Consider the following 23,453-nt stretch of genomic DNA (forward strand, 5'->3'; position numbering starts at 1 on the left):
ACTATAAAGACATTGTTGGAATAAGTCGTAAAACCAATCTGTAATCCAGAATGGTCTTTTAGCACGTGTGCTAATTACTTATCCAAAACAAGATGTTCCACCTTGGATTTGGGTGAGACACACTGAGTCCCTTTCCTCGACCTGAAGAAGAGTTCTCTGTAGCTCAAAAGCTTGTCTTTTTCACTAACAGAAGTAGGTCCAGTAACATACATTATCTCAATGACCTGGTCTCTCTAATTTCCCTATGGAAAAATTGATTTTGCAGAAACCACATTTTTCATCAAAATCAAAAATTCTATTAAGCACAAAGCTTATTTACATAAAAAGTACAGTTAAACTGATCAATTCTGTTTTTTCCATTTAGTAAGATGCCAATATTTTATTAAATATATTTATAACTGGAACAATGACTATGAGGTAACCTGTCAATGAATATTTATTACTCTTAGAGCAAATGCATTCACCATTCCAGAAAGAACACAGAGAACTCCCACCTAGAGCATCTCTAAATACTTGACAAAAAGCAGCTTTTAAGGGATTTTTATGTCGGTCTCATTGAACTGGTTTAGGAGACATACATCAGGTATATGATCCACTAGGTCATCTAATAGTAACAGAGAGGCAGCCGTGTTCGTCTGTATTCTAACAAAAATAATCAGCAGTCATGTAGCACATTAAAGACTAACAAAATATCACATTGAACAGCAGAGAGAACGGTGTCAAGTTGAAATTTGCAGCAAGGATGGAGACAGCCTCCGCAATGGTGTGTGCTTTTACTTCAAGATAATCAATCTCCAGATTGGGATTATCCCATACCCCTTTGCTGTGTAGTCACTGATCCTAGACCATGGAACTACATCTCAGATACATCTAACAGTGCATTATTCAAAGAAGAGAATAAAGATATTAAACAGGTTAGAAAAACATAGCAGTGTTCAGGACAGATGCCTGAAGGTAATGTCTGCAGACAAACAGGCATCAATTTTGCAATGTCTAGCGAAAAGGAGGATTGAAGCCCAAGAGGTGCCTTTACAAATCTCATTATGGGAAGCTATGTTTCTTTCCTACAGGCTTCTGTGTGCGTGTCTGAGAGAGAGCTGAAAGAGTAGAAATAGCTGGAAGCAGGTGGTAGAACTGATGGATGGTCCCGTCAGCTTCTTTGCCATTTCTTAGCAGGATCAAGACTTTGTAGCAAGTTTGAAAATCTTTACTGGGTTTACCATAAGGAAGATAGATATATTTTGAAAACAGACAGTGCTTTTTTTTCTATAGGGTATCTGATGCTCCTGTGAACTCCAGTGAGTTGCTCTAATTTGAGAACAAAAGAAATTTCTTTATTTAAATGGAAGTTATTTTAACCTTGGTGATGGATGAAGGAAAAGTATAGCGCATGTGATTTTTATCTTGGAAAAATGGGAGATTAAGTTCAATGGACTTCCAGTACACTTACACTACTGGTTGAAGTAATAGCAAAGGAGACAGAATTTAACAGCTGAAACAATAAAGGAGGGTGAAATTGAAAGGTGTTGCCTTGACCTGGATGTGTTTGTTTAAGATTCTGTTTAAAGATATAGGTCTTAGAGTGGGCTAAGTCTGGTGAAAGCCTTCAACAGACTAGTAATTTGCGGGTCCGTGGAAGGCTTGTTAAATTTAAGATTCTTAAGGCAACTTGCACCTGGAGGGAACTGACACTGTAGACTGAATGTTGAGGAAAAAAATGCAGTTTTTTCCCCAAAATAAAGAGAATGATACTCAAAGCCATTTTAAGACAGAAAAGTGTAGTTCTTCTACTTGGCAGTTAACGCTCACATTTTCACCCAAGATGACTGAGGTTCCAGAATCATATTTTTTAAAGAAAACATGAATCTAACTCTTAACTGGAAAAACTACACTTTTCTGTCTTACAGAGAAAAGGTGGAACTGAAGGGGAGTTGTGTGCTAAATCACTGCTTGGCAAAGAAGATGTCTCAATTAACATAATCTGTCAGGAAGAAGTGAGGGCCAATCTTTCAAGGTAAATATGTCCATGTCCTACATCACTGTGATGGTCAGCTGAGTGGGATCTGAAAGCCAGATTCCCTTGGGTCTGAAGAAAATCCCAGCTCATAGGTTGGCATTAACAATTTACTAGATAGCCAGAAGCTGGGGACAGCCAGAAGGATCAAGATGCCCTTATGTTTGTAGCTGCACTACAAGCGTTACTAAAAAGTTTATCTTCGCAACACCTCAAATAAAGAAATGGAAGAGAGAGTAGAGAACTCAGTAGTACACAGGAAACTGGCATAGTTAAGTATGGGACCCACATCTCTTGTGTCTCATTCAAACACTTTTATTATAAGACCATCTTTCCTCCTTAGAAGGCAAGACAATTACGGTTTGCAAGGCTAATACAGTACATGAATTTGTTGGGCATGAATTTCCTTGTGCTTCATGACAGTCTGAGTATGATCGAGACAAGACGAAATGAATAGATTTAGGGACTTCTCCCCTGAAAGAAGGCAGAATCCCTCTCATTGTGTTGCCAGAGGTGGCAAGTTAAATGGGCTGGGTGATCAGCTCCAGAAATGTTCAGAGTCCACGGTCTCTCACAGGCTATGGCTAGAGTGAAATGTCAACAGAAGTTACTGTCTGAAGACATCATCCAACAAAACTTCTGTCGACAGATTGTGCCCAGACCACAAAGTGGCTCAAAAGAGCGATCCGCTCTGTCAACAGAGAGTGGCAGGACAGCTCAGCTGTTCTCTCAACAAAACAGCCAACTGGAAACATGAGAGACAGGGATGCCTGGTGTCCCAGAAGCCCTATCTGTAGGCAGAGGGCCCCCCACAGAGCATCCAAACAGGCTTTCAGCTGACAGATCTCTGTTGACAGAGGTGTTCTGCTTTGTGGGGGATGTGGACGCTCCTTTGGTTTTGTCGATAAAATGCCAGTTTTGTCCACAAAACTCTCTAGTGTAGACATAGCCATAGAGTTTGAAAGCTGCTTCAGGCAGAGCTGCAAAGGACCTGCCAATGATCAGTGCCTCAGGCAGCAAGGTCACAGCAGATGATCCCTGGCTTCTCTACCTGTGCCACTGGAAGGAGGAGGGGAGGAGCATGTGGCAGTCCCCCTCTCCCAGCCCCGCTACCCCCAACTGACAAAGAGTGGGGTTCCTGTAGTGAAAGAGGAGAGGCTAGACCTTGCACCTGACCAGCTGCCTGAGGGGGTTTTTGTGGCTGGCCTTAGGGTAAATGGCATCCTGGGCAAATTTGAATTTTGATGCCCTGGTCCCCTACTCCCACACTCCCCTCCCCAGCCCCTGCACTATGCTCCCTATGACCCTAATTCCTGCACCTCCCTCCTGTGCGCCTAACCTCTGCACTGGGCCCTCCACACTGGGCCCGTTCACTTCTACCCCTTGCACCTCCTGCACTCCTAACTCCTGCACGCCCTCCTGCAACCATGTGGGGAAACTGGACCCCCCCGGATGCACAAAGCAGCTGACATTGCTTCTCATGCCCACATTGGACTGCAGCTGCTCCTTTACCCCAAGCAGCCCATGGGGGTCCAAGGAGGGGGAGGAGAACACAGCTGTTGATGCCTCAACACAGCCCCAGTGGGGAAGTGACTTGAGTGTACAGAGCCCTAGAGTTGTGTACAGGGGCTGGGGGAAGGGAAGAGGGATTGTTTTCTGTCTATGTTTATGTTCTTTAAAAATATATATTAATTTACAAAGTAGGGGGGCGGGGGATTTGGAATCAATCTGGGCACCACTTCTACCAGGAACATGGACACAGGTGAACTCCCCAGCTACTGGAGTTGGAATAAGCCCTACTTGTGGACGGAGGGTCTTCCTACAGGTTCATGTGCAGCTGATTGAACCAACCAGCAACCTGAGTGAAAGACTGCGTGAGGAAGAGTTACACTGGATTTCATACTTTCCTCTCTGCCACACCACTGTGACAGAATAGCAATTTCTCCCTTTGTCTTGAGAAGAACATTATCCGATTTTTTTCCCACTCCAATAACTTTCAACTACTTCTACTACTACTATCTCCACTTAGAACAGAACCCAGATCTGTAATTATATTTCTTATGTATGAAGACAGCAATAAACTAGGAGAAGAACCTATTAACCCTTGTGCATGTCTAATTACACATTTGATATTACTAGGTAACCTTTCTAAGCGACAGGCTTGGAGCTTATGCATAAAGCTGAACACTCTGAATAAATAAACAACAGTAGCAAAAATATGTTTGATTTTGTATTCTGCTCTTTTCTGGTTTCTGTCTATCAGCTATAAGCTGACAGCCTCAGCTTTATTCGGCCTTCCACAGAAACATCTAAAAGATTTGGCTTTTGTATCATTTGGGTGCAGTAATGAATAAGAACTGACAACAAATATCAATATTATTGGCCTAGCTAAATGGTAGCTGACATCAAGCTGGACTGCTGAAGAAGTAAACAAAATTGAAATTTTGTTTCGGTATAAGAACTGTCTGACATTATTTGTCCTTCACTAAATCAATGGAAGGCTGACCTGAAATTCTGGTTGCATTTCTGTGTGGGGAGGGAAACCTGGATGCTGCTACTGAAGTATGTTCTATGAAGCCTTTTGGACATTGATAAGTTCAGAAATATTACTTGTTTAAGGAAATTTGATTATTGTGATATTTTTTTCTTCATCTAATGCATTCAAGAATCAGAGGATATCGGTAATAAACAAGGCCTAATGAATGGTGACTCTTCCTCCATTTGTACACAATCATATCTACACACACACACACACACACACACACACATATAAAGGTTCAAACTTTGTTCTAGGTTACAATGAATCTGAAGTAATTCCAGAGATAAACAGAGTTGCTACATGATAATGAGGTACAAAGAATGTAAATGCCTATCGAGTTGAAAAGTGCTATAGGAGGATAGTATATGGGAACTTGTTTCAAATGTAGTGGTTTATCAAATTTTTACAATTTGATACTTGTGTATTATCAGAAGGGAGAAGATTCTCAAGTTCAATGCCAGCTCAGATTGCCTAAGTGAAATTTACACAGTGCAATTGCACTGTTCTCCTATCATTGTTGAACAAAAAAAAATATGATTGTCCTTTAAAATTGTCCCATTTCACCTTTATGTACACCCACATAGATAAGCTCTGTCCAGGGCCCAGCCCCCATATTCTGCATTGGCTAGTAGATGTAGCCAAACATGAAAGGGTGTGTAGGCTAAACTATGCAAAGTGTCTGTCTGTGCCAAAGTACACTCAATGGGCTTTGAGTGAAGTCCCCATAATACCCCAGAAGTTAGAGAAGGGATTTTACTTCCAAGCATTGTTCCCTAATAAGGTATGTGCTTGTGAGGCAGCTCAAGAGAGACTCATATGCTGCCCAATTGATTAGCAGAGTGCCAACAGTTAGCTGTTTGTTTTGTTTTGCATGTTTATATTGGTGGTGCACATTCACATATGCCCCAGTGCACAGAACATTATTCTGCACATGGATGGAAAAAGATTAGAGGGAGTATTGCCTCCAAGTGCATTTCCCTTGGGTTTCCCTCTGATGGGGCACCTCAGCACCTCCAGTTAACTGAGCTATGTGGACTATTATTCTGGTCAGTCTTGTGCCTAGGGGCCATTCACCCAGAACATTCAAAGAGAGTCTGAGTCTGCACAGTAATGTCTAGAGACGTGTGAAAAAATGTACTGTGCCCTTTTATGTGCTTTTGTAAACAGTGAAAGGACCTAGCCTTGCATGGACAAAAGTTATTTTGAACATTTTAGATGATAAATTAGCAGATGTGGCGATGTAGTTATGGGAAAGTTAGCAAATCATATAGTGATGTACAAAAGTAAGTCACTTCCTCTCCTGTATCTTGGAGAATGAGATATATTTTCTATAATTCTAAAGATAATTTGTTCAAACTTCCCAAAACAACTTCACTTCTAGGTACAGAAACCTAGGAAAGTTACAGAAGTTTATGTTATAAACATCTTTCCCTGATCGTAACTGTAGCAGATGTAGCAGAATATGCACTAAAATAGCATAATGAGCTTTTCAAAAATGCTCAGCTCCCATCTAATACGTAAATAAGTGGCCGTACTTTCAGGTACATAACGGGATTTAAGCTCTTTGGATAATCTAGTAGCTAATTAAGGGTGCTGACAGCTTTTAAAAATTCTGGCCTGAAAAGATATCCAACTCTGAAACATTTTTAACAGGTTGCAAAGTCCGCAATCCCAGTAACATGAAATATTATATAACTAAGATTAATTTTATCCAAAATATATATTTTTTTCAGATAGATCCACAAGAATTTATATGTAGATTAGATAGTGCCACCTACTGAGTAATTGATACTTCATCTAGCAAGAGAAAACTCACCTTGGGTGTGTCTACACTTGCATTCCTCTTTCGAAAGAGGCATGCAAATGAGGCAAATCAAAAATGCAAATGAGGTATATATTTACATATTCAGCACCTCATTTGCATATTCTAATTTCAAAAGCGCTTCTTTCGAAAGAAGAAAGCCAGTGTAGATGCTGCTCTTTCAAAAGTAAGCTCATCTTTGAAAGAATCCTTCTTCCCTTTATTTAATGGGAAGAAGGATTCTTTCGAAGATGGGGTTTACTTTTGAAAGAGCAGCATCTACGCTGGCTTTCTTCTTTCGAAAGAAGCGCTTTCGAAATTAGAATATGCAGATGAGGTGCTGAGTATGCACATTTACGCCTCATTTGCATTTTCGATTTACCTCATTTCATGCCTCTTTCGAAACAGGAATGCAAGTGTAGACACACCCCTAGAGACCCATTTCCAAAAGGTACATAAGAATCTGAAGATAAAAATTCAGAAAAACTTGAGTAGTTTTAGAGTCTACATCACTTTTGCAAAAGTGAGACTGTTAAGAATGGAAGGTCCCATTGACCTTCCCATGAGACCTGAGCCAAAGCATGTAAGTTACCTTAGGAAATGGAATTTAGCACTGGTGGGTGTTTTGCCCATCATGGCCAGATGTAGGCAGGACAGCCAGCCTTTGAGGTTGCTAGGCTATACCAAATACTTAAATCTTGTCGTGAGTACCCAGCAGAGACAGGTTTGGGAAACATTCATTTGGTGCTATGTTCATCTGATTCATTGTCTCAGCTACTCTGACCAGACAATCTGACAACTGGAACATGTACACCTCAGATTCAGCTGCCTTGCCTCCTGTGTATGTACAATTAATTTATATAACTGTAATTACCACTTCTGAAATTACACTCCCCCCCTCAGTTCAATCAATACTTCACTGGCTGCATCCATTTTTACTAATTCAATCATTGAGAATGTCAATCAATGATTTCAGCCTAGAGTTTAGCACCAGCTGTGACATTCTATATCAAAATAACATGCTTATCTGGATCATTATCAGCATGCTGCCCCCTCACTTCCTGTTAATTATTTTAGGTCATGTAGGAAATTCTGCACTGGAGATGAGATTCCTTTAATACATGTTCAACATGAAGGCCAAGCTGACTATGATTAACCCTTTATTCACTATTCTAATTACAAAACATAATCATATTCCATCTTTTCTAGGCCATCATGCTGCAAAATTTAAGAGACAGGATTAGTAATTGCCAAATATGGGCAAAATTTAAAATGAGATACAGCTCAGGTGGAAGTCAGGAGTCTGTGGGAGTCCCTGTTCCCAAACCAGGAACATAAATGGGCAGCAGCTGCTATTGTGCAAGGAGAAAATATTCAGGGTTCCCTGCAGTTAACAGCTGGACTCTCAAAATCCTGCAATAATGAAGGGAAGTGCAAGAAAGGCATCTGAGACACCTTTGGGGAGACACTTAGCAAGGAAGACAGCAGAGATCAGATGCCCAAGAGATGGGAGGCAGTGGGGGTCAGGGACCATCACCTTTGTACCAGTCTGGGGAGGACATTGAACTTTTTCAGTGCCCCAAACAATAGAGCTGTCAGGTAGGATTGATGGGGGGAGCCAGATAAGCCGCCAGTTCTTTAATTGCCCAATCCTCCTTTTACACAAGCAGAGCTGGTTTGGCTTTTCCATTCCAAGCAGAAGGAAGCCCTTTTCAAAGCACAGTGTGGTAAGCGGGATCATGGGTGTGCGTTGTCCTACTCCCCAGTATTAATGGAGGATTTTGGGGTTCTCTGCCCTTCCCACTGAATCTAGAGATCCCAGGAGAGACTCTCATATCAAAACAAGGGTTAATCCAGGTTTGGAGCTTGTGTCTTAGGAATTAAAACCACATATACTGAGTATGTACAGAGGAAATACCCTTCTCACAGGCATATTGGAACTGATTTGAGCATTTCAAATCAATGAGATTTTGCACACCAACTTCAACAGATCTTTTAAGCATTTGTGAACTGGGTCTGTGAGGAACATTCTCTTTTGTCATGAAATTTAATCACAAAGGCCCACACCTTCTCTCAATCTGCCATTTATCTGCATTCTATCACTAATCTAACTCAATCTGCTCTAGAACATCCTTTATACACAGTAGCAAAACTAGCCCCTCAGGAAATGACAAAGAGCCAACAGGAAATGTCAGCTAACTAAGCTAACTGTACAGAAGCAGTACGGGGGAATGGCTCTGCGATAGCAAGAAACAAACTAAGCTTGGTCACAGAGATGGAGTTCTATTGTAAACATAACTGGAACTTACACACTATAGTCAATATGTGTCCCCATGAACTTTCATAGGATCATTAAACATTCCTACATGACTGGCAGCTTCATGAGGGAGAAAGATCTGCTCATCATGCTCTGTTTTAAAAAGGGGAGTATGGAGATTTTAAGATCAAGATTTGATATTTTTCTAAAAGATACGCACTAAATGCAAAGGGAAATTTTTTCCAGGTAAGGTATACAGCCTGGGTTATACAGCAAGTCAAATCAGATGATCACAACGGTCTCACTGGCCTTAGAATTTGCAATATGAGAAACCCATCCTTCATGCATAGAACTTACCTTCATGTTGAATGTAGCATAATTACAGGAATGCTGGTGACCATAGAAAGTCTGAGCACAGAGTCCCTAGGAAATCAACCAAACAAAGGAAAACAATTAAATGATTTATAGCTATGTAAATTACAGTACTTATAAAGACAGAGCTTGCTTTTACTATTATGTACAAAGATACATATCACTCACATGAACATAAGAACATCCATAATAGGTCAGACCAAAGGTCCATCTAACCCAGTATCCTGTCTTCCAACAGCAGCCAATGTCAGATGCCTCAGAAGGAGTGAACAAAGCAGGTCATCATTGAGTGATCCCTCCCCATCATCCATTTCCAGCCTCTGACACACAAAATCAGTGACTACACTTCAGCACTCATGATGAGGAAGAGATTATTTTATAGATATGCCCTGAGTAATGTCTGTGTGGGAGCTTGGCTCTGGACACACTGGAAAGGGCAGGGTCTCAGATGAAAGGGATGGGGCTAGGGGCTGCCAGCCCTCCATGCTATCTGGATCACACAGGGCTTCCTACAGCCAGGCCTCAGTGCTGTCCATACTATGCCAGGCCCACCACAGGAGCATGGGGCTCCCATGGTGATTTAGAAAGTCCAGGGCTCTGGACATCTCTGCTTCTATGGTAGTGGCAGCAGGAGTCCAGAGCCCCAGACCGCTTTTAAATCACCAGTCCTAAAGGTTACTGACCCTTTTGCCTGCCCCCACACCCCATTAGTAGCCCTGATTATAGCCCTTTAGAAAGCACAGTGCCAGCTTTCAGGAAATGCTTCATGAATGATTTAATAAAGTACATTGCGTTTATACACACCCATTACTGAAAAGGTCTGACTGAAATATGACCATTTACATCATGGATAGTTCCAGTGTTATACAACTGTGACAAATTTTGTGCACAATATACGTTAGGTAAGGTGACAATGGAAAAGTTACAATCAATTATGATTAGATCCATTAGATTAGATTATGATTATCCTGATTAAATCCATTTATCATTTCTGTATTTAAAGTTATGAATACTGGCCATGGACTTATCCATGTCGTATTCTTGGGAAATCCCCCCCAGGTAAGATTAACATCAAGACTAGACAGCTTGGTGTTGATGGTCCATCACGGACACTTGCCTCTCAAAATGGGCCACAGAAGAATGGCTTCCCCTGTGAGTCATCAAGCTGTGTAAGGGTATGAGATACACTCATGTGATCCCGGACTCCACCTTGTGCCAGTGACTTCACACAAACTCGGCTGAGAGCTTTTTTTGAAGCAGTAAATTTTCAGGCACACGGCAAAAGATATCAAAGACCCTGAGATGTCTCTGTTTTGCTTCTTTCCAGCCCTGATTCTCTGGATTGTGGATTTACAACCAAAAGGAGCATTTTGAACTATGGACTAAGGACTTTCCAGTCTTTCGGACTTTACCAGAGAGACATTACAAACTAGTAGTCTATACCATCACAGCTGCAAACTTGATATAAGGTCTTTGCAATTATTTCCATATATATGACCTATTAGTGTTAATCATCTCTTCTTTTAGTACTAACCCTTTAGATTTCAGTTAATAAAGGAGTGCCACTCTTGCCAATTACTTTGATCATTGAGTAATACCTTAATTATATATAGACCTGGCTAGGTGGCTTATCTCTAGGGAGTAGAAGAGCTGATATAAGATGAAATTGGCTTTCAGTAACCACTCATCATAGAGTCTAGTGTGTGGGTGGTGAGACAAGAGCTGGAATGCCGAAGGAGGCCTTCTGTTAGCCAGTGTGGTGAGACAGACGTTTATTTTTACTACTGACTTGGTTTAATGTAATGTTAGAATAATCACCACCTTGGGGTGACTTGGTCCCATTCAAGACTGTCTCCTGAAATTCCTATTCTGAGCTGTGACCCACTAAGATATAATGACAATTTTACACACCCTTAAACCTCTTTCTAAAAAAACCAAAAGCAATGACATCCAAATTGTCTTCTGTTAATTTACTCATGGTTAAAATGCCAATTATCTGAGAGTTTTGGAAGATAGAATGCCAGATATGAAAGAGTTTACTGTACTGCATGCCAACTTCACCTTGCTGGTAATTGGTTCCACAGCTCAATCAGTCACATTTCTCCTAGTCAGCAATCCTCAATCCACCACCCTGGATCTGGATTATAATCCCAACAGCCCCTTCCTGCAGGGGCCAGTCTTTCCCCATGCAGCACTCAGCTAATGCTGCTTCCTCAGATCAACAGCTTCTCAGATGTCCCTCCTGTCTGCCACTCCTAGCTCTACTTACCTTGAGTGTTCCATTTTTCCATTCCAGTCCACCTCTCCTTTATGTCTCTAGGCATGGCCTGAGTTAGTAATAGCATCTCATTATTACTTATACCCCTCACCTTAAAAAGCGAGCTAAATTTGTTGGGAGTAAAACTGGAGCCCATCTCTGCACAGACAACCTGTGACAAAAACTGCACAAAGGAAGTTTAAAATAGAGCAGTTGTCCAGTCAACATGGTACTTCATTTGGAACTCAAGAGACATAGATACTAGCCTGCTCTCTAACCTTGGGCAAATCACTTCACTGCTCTGCACCTCACTTTTCTTTTTTGTAACATAGGGGGGTAATTATATTTTCTTTCACATAAAGAGCATGGAGATCTACTGTTGAAAAGCACTCTGCTGGAACAAGGTAATAGTTTTATGGAAATGTTGCAATACAAACCTAACAAAAAATTAAATAAAAAACAAACTACAAAAAATTATATTATCTAAACTTCAGTCATAGGAAGAAAAAGATTCACAAAATGAGCCTAATTCTCTACTTATTTAACTCCATTGTCTTCAATAGATACACAGGAGCAAAACAATTTGGCTCTATACAATTAAAATTAATTTGTAAATAATCTAACTAGAACCCATATAACTGAATAAAGAAGAAAATTTAAATATTCATTACTCGATTATGAATTCTCTGTTAGAAAACAAATCTTATTACACACAAGCCCCAGGGTAGATAGTGATAGATAAGTTACATTTGATAAAGATAACATCATAATAAGAGGTGGGATGAGCACAGAGGGATATTCATGAAAATTCTGGTCAGTAAAAATTCTGAGAATAGAAAATCTATCTTGTGTTCTAGTGACAATGTCAAGTTACCTGTCAAAGCATTTTTTGTACCAGTACAGTCATGGAGAATATACTTTGGTCCTATTAAATTAAGATGTTGCTTGGCAAAATAAGGGACAATGATTTGCACTCTGATATACACATGCTAATATTTTTAAAAATCCATCTTTCCACAAGCCCAGGAATTAAGCAGGAAAAGAAGAGAAATACTTGGCTACAATATCCCAGAAGGAGCACTTCTTGACTTTGCTTCTAAGCTATGTTGATACTAGACATAGAAGTCAACCGCCAATATGCAATTTTAGCTGTGCATAGCTAAAACAGATACATCTACAATCCACTTCCATGTCTCTTCACATGACAGAAGGCTGACCTTCCTTTGACCTTCCTTATTTCTTATCTCTTATGAGGCATACAGGGATCGACATTGACCCCCAGAACATCATTTCACACAGGCACGAAACTAAACCCTGAAGATTGACCCTGAGTGGGTCAATCTTCCACTGTCTTGTGGCTCCAGCCCTAGAAAGACTCCAGTCTTTATCACCAATGAATAAAATAGACAATAGACTTACTAGATGTTTCTGAATAGCATTCCTGAAGAGTAACTACAAAAACGCCCCTAGAGTCATCATAACATATACTGTATCAGCAGGTCAAATTTAATTACTAAGAATAATTTGAAATAAATCTAGTATTAAATCTACTCTTTCAGAGTTTAAATTTTACTGTTCCCATCAATACCGCACTGTAGTTCTAATTTGGAATTCCACACTTGTAAAAGTGCAACAAATGTTTCCAGTTGCCACCTAAGGAATGTATTAATCTCCCCAGGTACAAAACCCAGGAAATTATGAAAATGCCAGATTCAGTCCAGCCTTTTGACATCTTTGAAATTTAAATTTCTAAAACAGGGTTTTCTTCTATTCACTTTGAACTGTTGACTGGTAACTACTTCCTTTCATGTGCGCTACAATCTTCTTTTGTACATTTTGCATGAAAGTAACAATCACAAAACAAAAACAACATAGCAGAGGCGTTCACTGAAAGAAAACAACTATTAAAAGTGAAGCATTTGTTGATAAAAATTTCTTCTTCCTTTCAAAGCCTTAAAACTTATATTAGAATCACTGTTTATAAATAATACAGAAACATTCCCTTGTGCTTATCAAATCTTTAGCTCTCACTAAACATAACTGTTAATTGCCTGTCTGGGATTAGAGGCATCGGAATGATCTTAAAAGACCCTGATGATGCTTCTATTTTTAAACATCACTGGCGCATAAAGGAACACATAGATTCAGAAAGCATTTTGCCATTACCTTACAGCTGAGAGGCTAAAATAAGTAACCTTGAACCAATCCTCATAGAACACTTGAAACAAGGAGTTCAAATAATTTCTTAGGTCTAATTTAAACCACACAAAAAGCCAGAAAAGGGTGAAGTTCTGATTTAATTCCTCCTTGATGATGAATGATGCGTATCAAGATAAAACAGGGCAGGTTAAGCACAGAGATTTCAGCTCACTTTTCATTTCTTTGCATCTGTGGAATTAAGTTAGATCATTAACTGCTTAACACAGCAGTTGGGTTTTCCTAATACGTATTTAATTGCCGGTTTAACAACATTCAGTGAGCCATTTTTGATTTATGCAAGTGTGCAAACAATACTGTGCTGCATTTTTTAAGGTGCCGCTCAATCATTTGGAAGGGTGGCTAACCTGAACTCTTTTTGGACTCTGAATAGCATACCAAAGGTGATAGATTCCACAAAGAACACATCCTTTGCAATATGGGATAGTCTGGTTGAGCAATATGTTATAATCAATTAAATATAATATGCTATGTAAAAGCAGTATGTCATTTTCTTTAGCAGCAACAAAGGGTCCTGTGGCACCTTATAGACTAACAGAGAAGTTTAGAGCATGAGCTTTCGTGAGTTAACTCACTTCTTCAGAGTTAACTCACGAAAGCTCATGCTCTAAACTTCTCTGTTAGTCTATAAGGTGCCACAGGACCCTTCATTGCTGCTACAGATCCAGACTAACACGGCTACCCCTCTGATCATTTTCTTTACTGATTTAATCCTTATAATCTTTTAGATATACCCATTGGCGTGTACATACACATATTTACATGGACAGAGATTCAAATATTCAGGACTTCTTGGCGCTCCTGGGAATTCTAGAGCCTTGAAGGAACACACAGACAGGAACTGGAGAGTGCATTCAGGAAAGCATTTACGTAGCAAAGATTCATCCATGCTCTCCCTAGTCTTTGGGACTTGAAAACAATGCTCTGATCCCTGAGTGCACATTAAATTAAATGCACTTGGGCCAATGAATACATCCTTTATTCAAACAACCGTATGTCTAACACATTCAAATATGAATGCCTAACTTTTCTACTCTATACACAAAAAGTATTAATTAAAATTAATAATGTCTTTCCCTTATATAACACCTTTCAGTAGGGGATAGATGACACCCTGAGAGGTAAGAAAACAGTATATTCTCCATTGTAGAGATTGAAAAACCAAGGTACAAAGTGATTAAATAAATTGTCTGAGGGTCACACGGGAAGTCAGTGGCAGTGTCTGGAATACAACTACAGGCTGAACCTCTCTAATCTGGAACTCCCTTGTCTGGCAAACTGCCAAGGCTGGGAATATGAACACAACACAATTAAAATTCCCATAATATTAATTGTCAAATTCCACAGAAATATTATGGTGCATCAAGTGGCATTGGAGGAATAGTTCAGTGGCTTTAATCACCCTCGTTACAAAAGAATGGACCCCTTGTATATGGTGGACAGCAAATGGATGTTGCTGCATCCTCAGCTCTTCTAGTTTCAGCACTCCAGGCACATGTTTGAATCACCATCAACAGTAACACTGGCCACAGATCATTATAAATCTGGAAGGAATGAAAAATTAAGATAATCTTGTTTGGGGATCATATACTTCTGACTTTACTCACATTCCTCACGTTCCTGCATGGGAGCTTCACCTCAACATAGCGTTCACGTAGCTTTGGCATTAAATCGTCTTTCAAGATACAAACATTCAAAGGGATTTTTCTTAAGTGGAAAGAAAAATTTGCTTCCAGGCCAAGACCTTGACTGCTAAGTCAGTTCAAAGTGAACTCTGAAGGCCTAAAACCCTGAAAACAGGGGTTTAGAATAGAAATGCTGACAGACCACATTTTGCTTCTGTAATATAATATGACCATATGATAAATGTTTCATGAGTTAAGCAAGTTGGGAAAAAAAACAAAACAAAACCCTGTTTGGCTTTGGTCTTGAGATGAAAGTGAATTATCTTTTTGCCTTCTCTCCACACTTAGGTTTCTAATACTGCAAAGCAGTATTTGAAGAGACAAGACCGTGTGCAGGATACTCTCTTCTATGGATTCCTGCAGGATTTATCAGCTTCCATCTCAACAGAAAAAAAAAAAAAGAAGGTTTAATCAAATCACAGGCATGGACGAAATATGGTTTTGTGACTTATATGCTAAACATTTACAGAGTTTCTGTGCACTGTTTAAACAACTGTCTTCCCCAGAGAAGGCTTTAAAAATAGATGCAACGGAGAAACAGGCTGCAGACAATTTTATCCTAAGATCTCCTCCGCTATAGGAAGGCAACCTGTTTTTTAAAAAGGGAGTCAAAAACTGCATAACCTTCCCTTAGGCAGTGTAGGACAAGTCAACTGAACTCAATCCTTGTTGAATAGAATGTTTCCCTTTGTTCATCCTGTATCTGTAGTTCAGTCAACTTTGCTACAATGATTGAACTCAACTGATCCAGTTGACACCAGAGGATAACTGTTTGCAAGAGTCTCAAGGTGGGAGAGTGGGAGTCATTTTTTCAACTTATGTCTCATTTTTAGACACATCTTTTCAATCGATCCAACAGGGGCCAGCTGTAAAAAAAAAAAAAAAAAAAAAAAAAGAAAGAAAAAGCACAGGGTGGACCTCCCCAGTCCAGCGTGCTCAGGACCTGAGCAGTCCCAAATCAGGGAGTTTGCTGGATCAGAGGAGGTCAAGGCTCCCCTGATGGAGGATGAGCTGTCCACCTGCTCTCACTTATCATGGGTGGGGCCAAGCTTTCTGTAGTCCCATAAAGTTTGTTTACAGCCACCAGTCCTGGCTGTCAGTGTTCTATGCTGTCATTTAGCTGTAATTTACCCCTAAATGTCTTCTAAGAGCCCAGTAAGCAGTGCAAGTGTTGGTTATGTGCTAGAAAATATTGACCTCCTGTCATCTGGCAAATTCTCTCATCTGACACTGGTCAGGTCCTGAGGGTGTTGGATGAGAGAGGCTCACCCTGTAATCAGTGTTTTTGGTTTAGATACTGAATTACGGAATGGGTCCAGTCTTGACCTACTCAAGATAATGGCAAAATTCCTGTCAGTTTCAATCACAGTGCCTCATGTTGCAATCTTTGCTTCCCATTATTTTAATGTTGTGTTATATATTGCATTATGTTGCACAAATCATTTAGGCTCAAATCCAGCAAGGTACTTAAACACACACTTTTAACTTTAAGCACAGGAGATCAATTGGACTAATCATATGCTTAAAGATAAGAGCACATGCTCGAGTACCATGCTAAATTGCAGCCTTAAGGATTTTCAAAATGGCTCACTGCTAGCCTAACTCTGCTCTCATTAGATAGTCCACAGTTCACATGGATGGAAAGAGATTAGGCCACTTTGGAGTGATTTTGAGTGCTCCTTCGACATTATGACCCATAAGCTGTGTCTAGACTAGCCCCCCATCTTCACAGGGGGCATGGTAATTAGGGTGTTGGGAGATTACTAATGAAGCACTGTGGTGCATACGCAGCATTTCATTAAGCTAAATTCCCCCACAGCAACTTCAAAGTGTGTAACTTCGAAGTGCTGGCTTGCCTGTAGCCGCGGGTCAGCCACGGGCACTTCGAAGTGCCCACACTACTCCAAAGCCACTTTACTCCTCCGCCACCTATTTTCTACATAAATGGTCCCAAGATGCTAGTATGATGGTCTAAACCTTTAGCAAACAAAAAGTGAACTGAGTGTTTACTCAGTGAAGCATTTTCACAGTTCAATGCAGGCTGAACTTCTTTAATCTGGCAGTCTATCGTCTGGCAAACTCTGTAATACAGCATGATTATAGTGGGTTATCAAGGACGTGGCCAAGTTTCCCACGGTCCCATAAAGCTTGTTTCCAGCCACCAGTCCTGGCTCTCAGTGTTCTGTGCTGTTATTAACTGTAATTTACCCCATGAATGTCTTCTAAGAGCCCAGTAAACAGTGGAAGTGTTGGTAATGTGCTAGAAAACATTGTCCAGCAAATTCTCTTGTCAGGCACTGGTCACACCTTGAGGGTGCCAGGCAAGAGAGGTTCAACCTGTAGTGAAATTGCACCATGACTGCACATTACTTGGACCTTAGAGGGCACGTCTACATGAACACTTGTGGGCTGCAAACTGAGCTGAATACGCATGGATGTGCTACAATTTAAAATTGCCATATATCACTGTATGTATATGGAAAAATTTCTTCTGAAATCTATTATGGATATTTGGCTGGGAGTCTGTAAATCAGATATATTCCACATCTCTTACACTGTGCAAAATATGAGATGTATTATATAAATATTGCAAAATGACAATATGGGCTGACCCTGAAGTCCTTAGTCAGGCAAAACTTCCAGTGAGTGTGATCCAGTGAGAGTTCTGCCTCGGTAAGGACTTCTGGACAGTTCCTTACATTATGTAATGGAAAACAGAAAACATACACAGCAGGCTCACATTACAGCAGAGCTATTCTTTTGTGTAGTCTTCAGACAAAAGAATTTCAGCCTTCAGTTTTTACGAGTTATTAAAGGCAGCCTGCTCCATAATTGTTAGTGCTATAATCTCATTGACACATACAAGTTAGGAAATAGAGGTCTCATTAACAAAGCCTCTAGTCTTTATTAGGTCATATAAATAACCAAGGAAGCCTGAAAAAGATCGATTACAGCCTTTAAAACGTTTACAGAATTTGTGTTTAATTAAGACCATTTTAATATGCAAATCAAGTCTAATTATCCTCATTTATTAATGTTAGTCTGCCTGGGATCTGAACAGCTTCAGCTGTGGATATGTTAACTGTATCCTGTTTTTGCTGTTCTTTCTAAGAGGAAAAGCAGAGGAAACAAAGACATTGTGCCACCAATATGTACGAAGGCTTTCAAAACTGCATTTCTGTTTACCATTTGAAGACGAAGGTCAAAAAAAGTGTTCTGCATCACATAAATTCTAATTGAAATGTTTTACATTTCTTCTCCCACCATTTTTGGAGTGTTTTAATTAATGAATTTCCTTGAAATAAGTGATCCCTCCAGGAGCTTCTTTTGATCAGCTCTGCCCTTCTTCTGTGCAGTGATTGAGCAGACTGGCTTATAACGCAATGCACCATCAATTACAAGTTGATATCCGGGCATGATCCACCTCTTCCATTCCCCGCAAAATGGAAGCTTCCTACACTGAAAAGCCAAGCATTATGGCAAAGCCCTAGGAAATTAAACTTGAAGCAAACAAGAGCACAAAGAGAGCAGAGGCTAGTGGGGAATAAAAAGCAGCAAAGGGGGAAACAAATGTCTCTATTTTGATACTTTCAGAATAAAAATTAAAGCCTAAAGTCCCTCCTGAATTTGTGCTGAGAAAAAGGTGGGAAGAGCCAGAGTCTACTGCTTGTAAAAATCATATTCCCTTTCCTCTCTCCTATTCTCCTGCCTCCAGAGTGAACTCTGAAGTCTTCACAGCCCAGAGAAACATTTGCTGTTATTCAATATGGATTTGTTATTGAGATCTTATGGCAACGTTTCCCAAAGTGTGGTCCATGGAAAAAAAATACTGGTCCCTGCTCCGTAGCCCTGGGGAAGCAGCAGCCATGGGCTCTCCCTGCCCGGAGCCCCAGGGAAGCGACGGTTGCTGGTGAATATTCAAATTATCGCGCAATACTATTAATTTGGTAAATTTCCTATTTTCCCACCTGTTGCACATGCGCTTTTGTGCAACCGAGCCTGTCACTGGTTTTCTTGTGAACATGTACATCTTTTTAGGTCAACTGCTTCAGTTTTCTTCATTTATTTCAATTAAATACTCTTTCGTTTTCATCTTCAATATGGATAAATAGCTGAAGAATGTGACTGGAAATACAACTAGCAAACATTTGAATGATGTGCAGCCTAATACAAGGGAGAATAAGAAGATAAAAGCTTCTTGGACTTGCAAGTATTCCAACAAGTATTTGAAATTTGGTGTGATAAGTGTTGGTAGTGATAATCACTTGCCATTATGTATAACCTGTCATGCAGAACTATATAATGAATTCATGAAACCATAAAAACTGAAACACCATTTGGAAAGCAAACATCCAGAATATGAAAGTAAACCCATAGATTTTTCATACATAAGAAAAATGAATTATCTTCTATTAAAGAGAGCATGAAAAGTGCACTTCCTATGTGCTCTTCAGATAAAAACTTTGTGTTGGCTTCATATGAAGTTTCAAAACTAATAGCCGACACAGGTTATCCACATACTGTTGGTGAAAAGTTAATACTTCTTGCATTGCATATTATTACATCCTGATGAAACAAAGAAATCAGGTGGGTTCGCTGTCTTTATCCAACAATATAGTGAAACGTAGAATTGAAGAGATGGTGAAAAATTTGAGGAAACTCTCGTACATTGAATACAGAGTAGTCAGTTTTTTGCATTAAAGTGGATGAAAACACTGATATAGTAGATACTGCCAATTTGATGTGTTTTGTTAGATATGATTATGAAAGCTCCATTCAAGAACATCTATCATTTTGTAAACCACTTCCAACAAGAACAATGGCTGATGAAATTTTTAAGCTCACAGATGATTTCATTACTCAAAGTGATATTGACTGGAAAAAAATGTGTTGGACTGAGTAGCGATGGGGCTCGAGCAATGGCAGGGTCTTGCAATGGGCTTGTCCTGCGGATTCGAGCTGTAGCACCAGACTGTGCATGATTGCATTGTAGTATTCACAGAGGCATAGCTGTGAAAACTATGCCACCACTTTTGAGTCCCGCTCTTCAAGAATGTGTGAAGTTTATAAATTATGCAAAAATCTCATCCTTTGAATTCCAGAAGTTTTACTGCTTTGTGCAAAGAATTAGGAAGTGAAAATGAGCATCTCTTATTGCACTCTGAGGTTTGATGGCTCTCAAAAGGAAACATTTTGAAATGACTCTTTGAAATAAAGGATGAAGTTTTATTGTTTTTGGAGTGACACCCTCCACTGGCAAAAGATGTTACATTTAAATTTTAAGACAGGTTTCATTAATTTGATTGGTTAATAATGACAGGTTACGTATGTGACATATTTTGTCTTTTAAATAAGTTAAGTCTGACTTTACAAGGCACTAAAATTAATATTTTCGAAGTTCACAAAAAAGCTGAAGCAACAATTAAAAACTTCGTTTGTGGGCACAACAAGTTAACAAGAGAAACTTTAAATCTTTTTGCACTTTAACTGAATTACATGAAAAAGATGCTGAAACTAATATCTCAGATGCAATTTCTGCAGCAATCAAAGAACATCTCTTGGGGCTAACATCAAGCTTTAATAAATATTTTCCTCCAGTTGATGTCAGTAAAATGTGGATTAAGAACCCGTTTACTGTTGACACTGAAAATGAAGAAATATTACAATTGAATGCATCAGAAGTGGATTCATTAATTGAACTTTCTTGTGACTCTGTCTTAAAAGAGAACTTTGATAAACTGTCCTTGACTGATTTTTGGTTGAGTTGTAGAAATGAATATTCACATTTATCTGAGAAAGCAGTCAAATTCTTAATGCCTTTCATCACGACATATAAGTGTGAAACTAGTTTCTCGTCGTTGGTTTTCTTCAAAAATAAATATGGAAATAAATTGAATGTCGAACCAGATTAGAGGATAAAACATTCTTCTTTTGCTCCTGACATAAAATTGGTATACGATGCAAAACAACATCACCTTTCCCATTAGTTATCTCTTCAGTTATTTAAAAGCTATAAAGTGCACACATAATAAATGACTTACATTCAACTCATTAAATTATAAATAAACAAACTTTATAACTATTAAAATTCTACTGGTTACATTGTAATTAAGGTAATAACAGTAAAGTAGGCACTTAAGTATTTTATATCAAGATTTATATTTTATGTGCTATTATTATTGTGAATAAATAATATACATTAAACATTTATTCATTTTTCATTTTTTTAAAATATGCATTTATATATTTGGGCCATGAAAAAAGGTACTCAAAAAAATGGGTCCTAACTATATAAAGTTTGGGAAACCCTGGTGTAGAGGTATTATACATTAGAGAAAATGGGAAATGCATATGTCCGCCACATGGCCCATTTTCAAATCAGTGTCAGGAAAAGAAAAGAAAAGAAAAGAAAAGAAAAAAGAGTGGTAAATATTTATATCTGTATATTTACCATTCTATTTTGTTTTCTTGTACTGCCAATGGGTGGCCTTAGATAGCTCAGTGGATAGAAGCAGAGGTTTCCACCTTTAATTCTTCTCCGATATCATACTACCCATTTTTGAAACTTCTGGGAAAATAAACCACACAGAAAAACAGGCAACCACTATAGGTTTGTGCTCTTTTAGATAAAGAGATCAGAGCAGGAAAAAAAATAACATGTTTTCACAGATAAATAAGTCTTCCACAGCCCCAATTGTACACATCAGCAGCAGTGCTGTGAAGACTGGGGCTGCCCCCAGAGTCCTGAGTGGCTAAGCTATGCATGAACAAAAGAAGCTGGCTTTACTGCCTGAATGTCTAGATAGCTAGCAGGAAATTCAGCTGCCTTTCCCCAAACAGAGAATAAGAATGCAGTTTGAGAAGGGAACTTACTGACCACTGAGAGGACACTTTAGGGCATATCAGTCCTAGTTGGTGTCAAGATCCGTCCCAAGGAGCAGCATGAGGGCAGGTCCCTATGAGCTTGTATCAAATCTAAGCATCTGCCCAAAGGGATGAAGGTGCCTTGCTCCAGGACTAATAAGGAATGCCTGGAGGGGTTGTGGAGCTTCTTTGTGATGGAAGGAGGGAGAGTTCTTTAGAAATCTTGTATTTGTGCCATTCTCCTAGTGGCTGTTTTTTTCCAATGACACCAGGTGCTAGGCATATTAAGGAGGCCTGGGGACACTTCTCTGTGCTACAGCAATGCCTGAATAAATTCCTGCTCGGGGAAAGTTTCCAGGAGTTTGGAACAATCTTGTATCAGATGGGAGCTCCCACTAGATTCTGATTTTCTGCAGTACGGTATTGTTTGTAATCAGAAACCTTGGCACTTTCTGGCATGAGAGTGTATGACTGGGATTTTCAAAGGAACATAGACACAGGAACATAAAGTTATGTTCACACAGCAACTGGGAGGCAACATGTGTAATCCTACATTAGGTAGCTTGGCTTGGGTTAGCTTATTAAAAATAGCAGTGTATCTCCGGTGGTATGAGCTTGCCTCTGAAGTATAGTGCAACACAGGACTCCACGTATGTGCTCTGGCAGTGAGTCTGTGCTGCTACTGCTACACTACTATTTTTGGTGAGCTTGCACCATAAAAATCTAGCTCAGGTGTGTCTACACAGGCTGTCCTGCACTGCAGTGTAGACAGAATTTAGTATAAAACAGAGAGTAAACAGTACATTTCTTTATAATCAGTGCAAACCCAAGCTCATCACAGCACAGGGGAGAAGCCAGAAATTACACTCAACCTACGAACAAGTGGGGGAGCTTGCAAAGTGAAGAATTCTTTTTATTCACTGGAGAGGAGTAACACAGCTAGAGCTACCATACAATGCCAGCCCTAACCAGTAGGGACCAGCTCTTGAGAAAAAGGGTGTGGTATGTTCTTTCACTTTTTCTCTTTATATCCAGTCACTCTGTATCCACTCTGTGGAAATGCCATTTGTAGAGAGAGTAACTGCAATATGCACATTTTTATCTAAGAGAGGATGAAATCATGTAAGCCACAAAAAAACTTCAGGTGGTAGCAACTTTTAGTCACTGTTGACCTAGGCCATATTTGAGCCATTGACATAGACATGAAAAACACCAGTTTCTAGCCCTGGGCTCCTCTACTCTTTACTTCCCCAAACTGCATGTTGGGACCACATGCCAGATCTCCCTGAACACAGGAATTATTATAACAGATCAGGCCCAGCTAGCATGGTCTCACTCAGATAATTTAGAGGATATTAAAAATTATAGAACAGGAAGTTTGGAATAACCTGCCCCTAGGAAGTTTCTTCCTACATCCAATCCTTTCAATTTGACTTAACTGTACAAG

The 23,453-nt window shown here is 39.6% G+C and overlaps 1 protein-coding gene across 4 annotated transcripts in view; it reads right to left on the bottom strand.

Annotated features, from left to right (window-relative positions):
- Positions 1 to 23,453, bottom strand: part of SPAG16 (sperm associated antigen 16) — a 624,134-nt gene that overhangs the window by 156,915 nt on the left and 443,766 nt on the right. For all 4 annotated transcript variants that reach the window (XM_075000811.1, XM_075000810.1, XM_075000812.1 and 1 more), the window contains one exon: positions 8,969 to 9,034. In XM_075000811.1, coding sequence (XP_074856912.1) covers positions 8,969 to 9,034 — 66 coding nt within the window. The remainder of the gene's footprint in view (positions 1 to 8,968; positions 9,035 to 23,453) is intronic.

Source organism: Carettochelys insculpta, chromosome 8, assembly GCF_033958435.1.
Source record: "Carettochelys insculpta isolate YL-2023 chromosome 8, ASM3395843v1, whole genome shotgun sequence".
In the NCBI taxonomy this organism is placed as follows: domain Eukaryota; kingdom Metazoa; phylum Chordata; order Testudines; family Carettochelyidae; genus Carettochelys; species Carettochelys insculpta.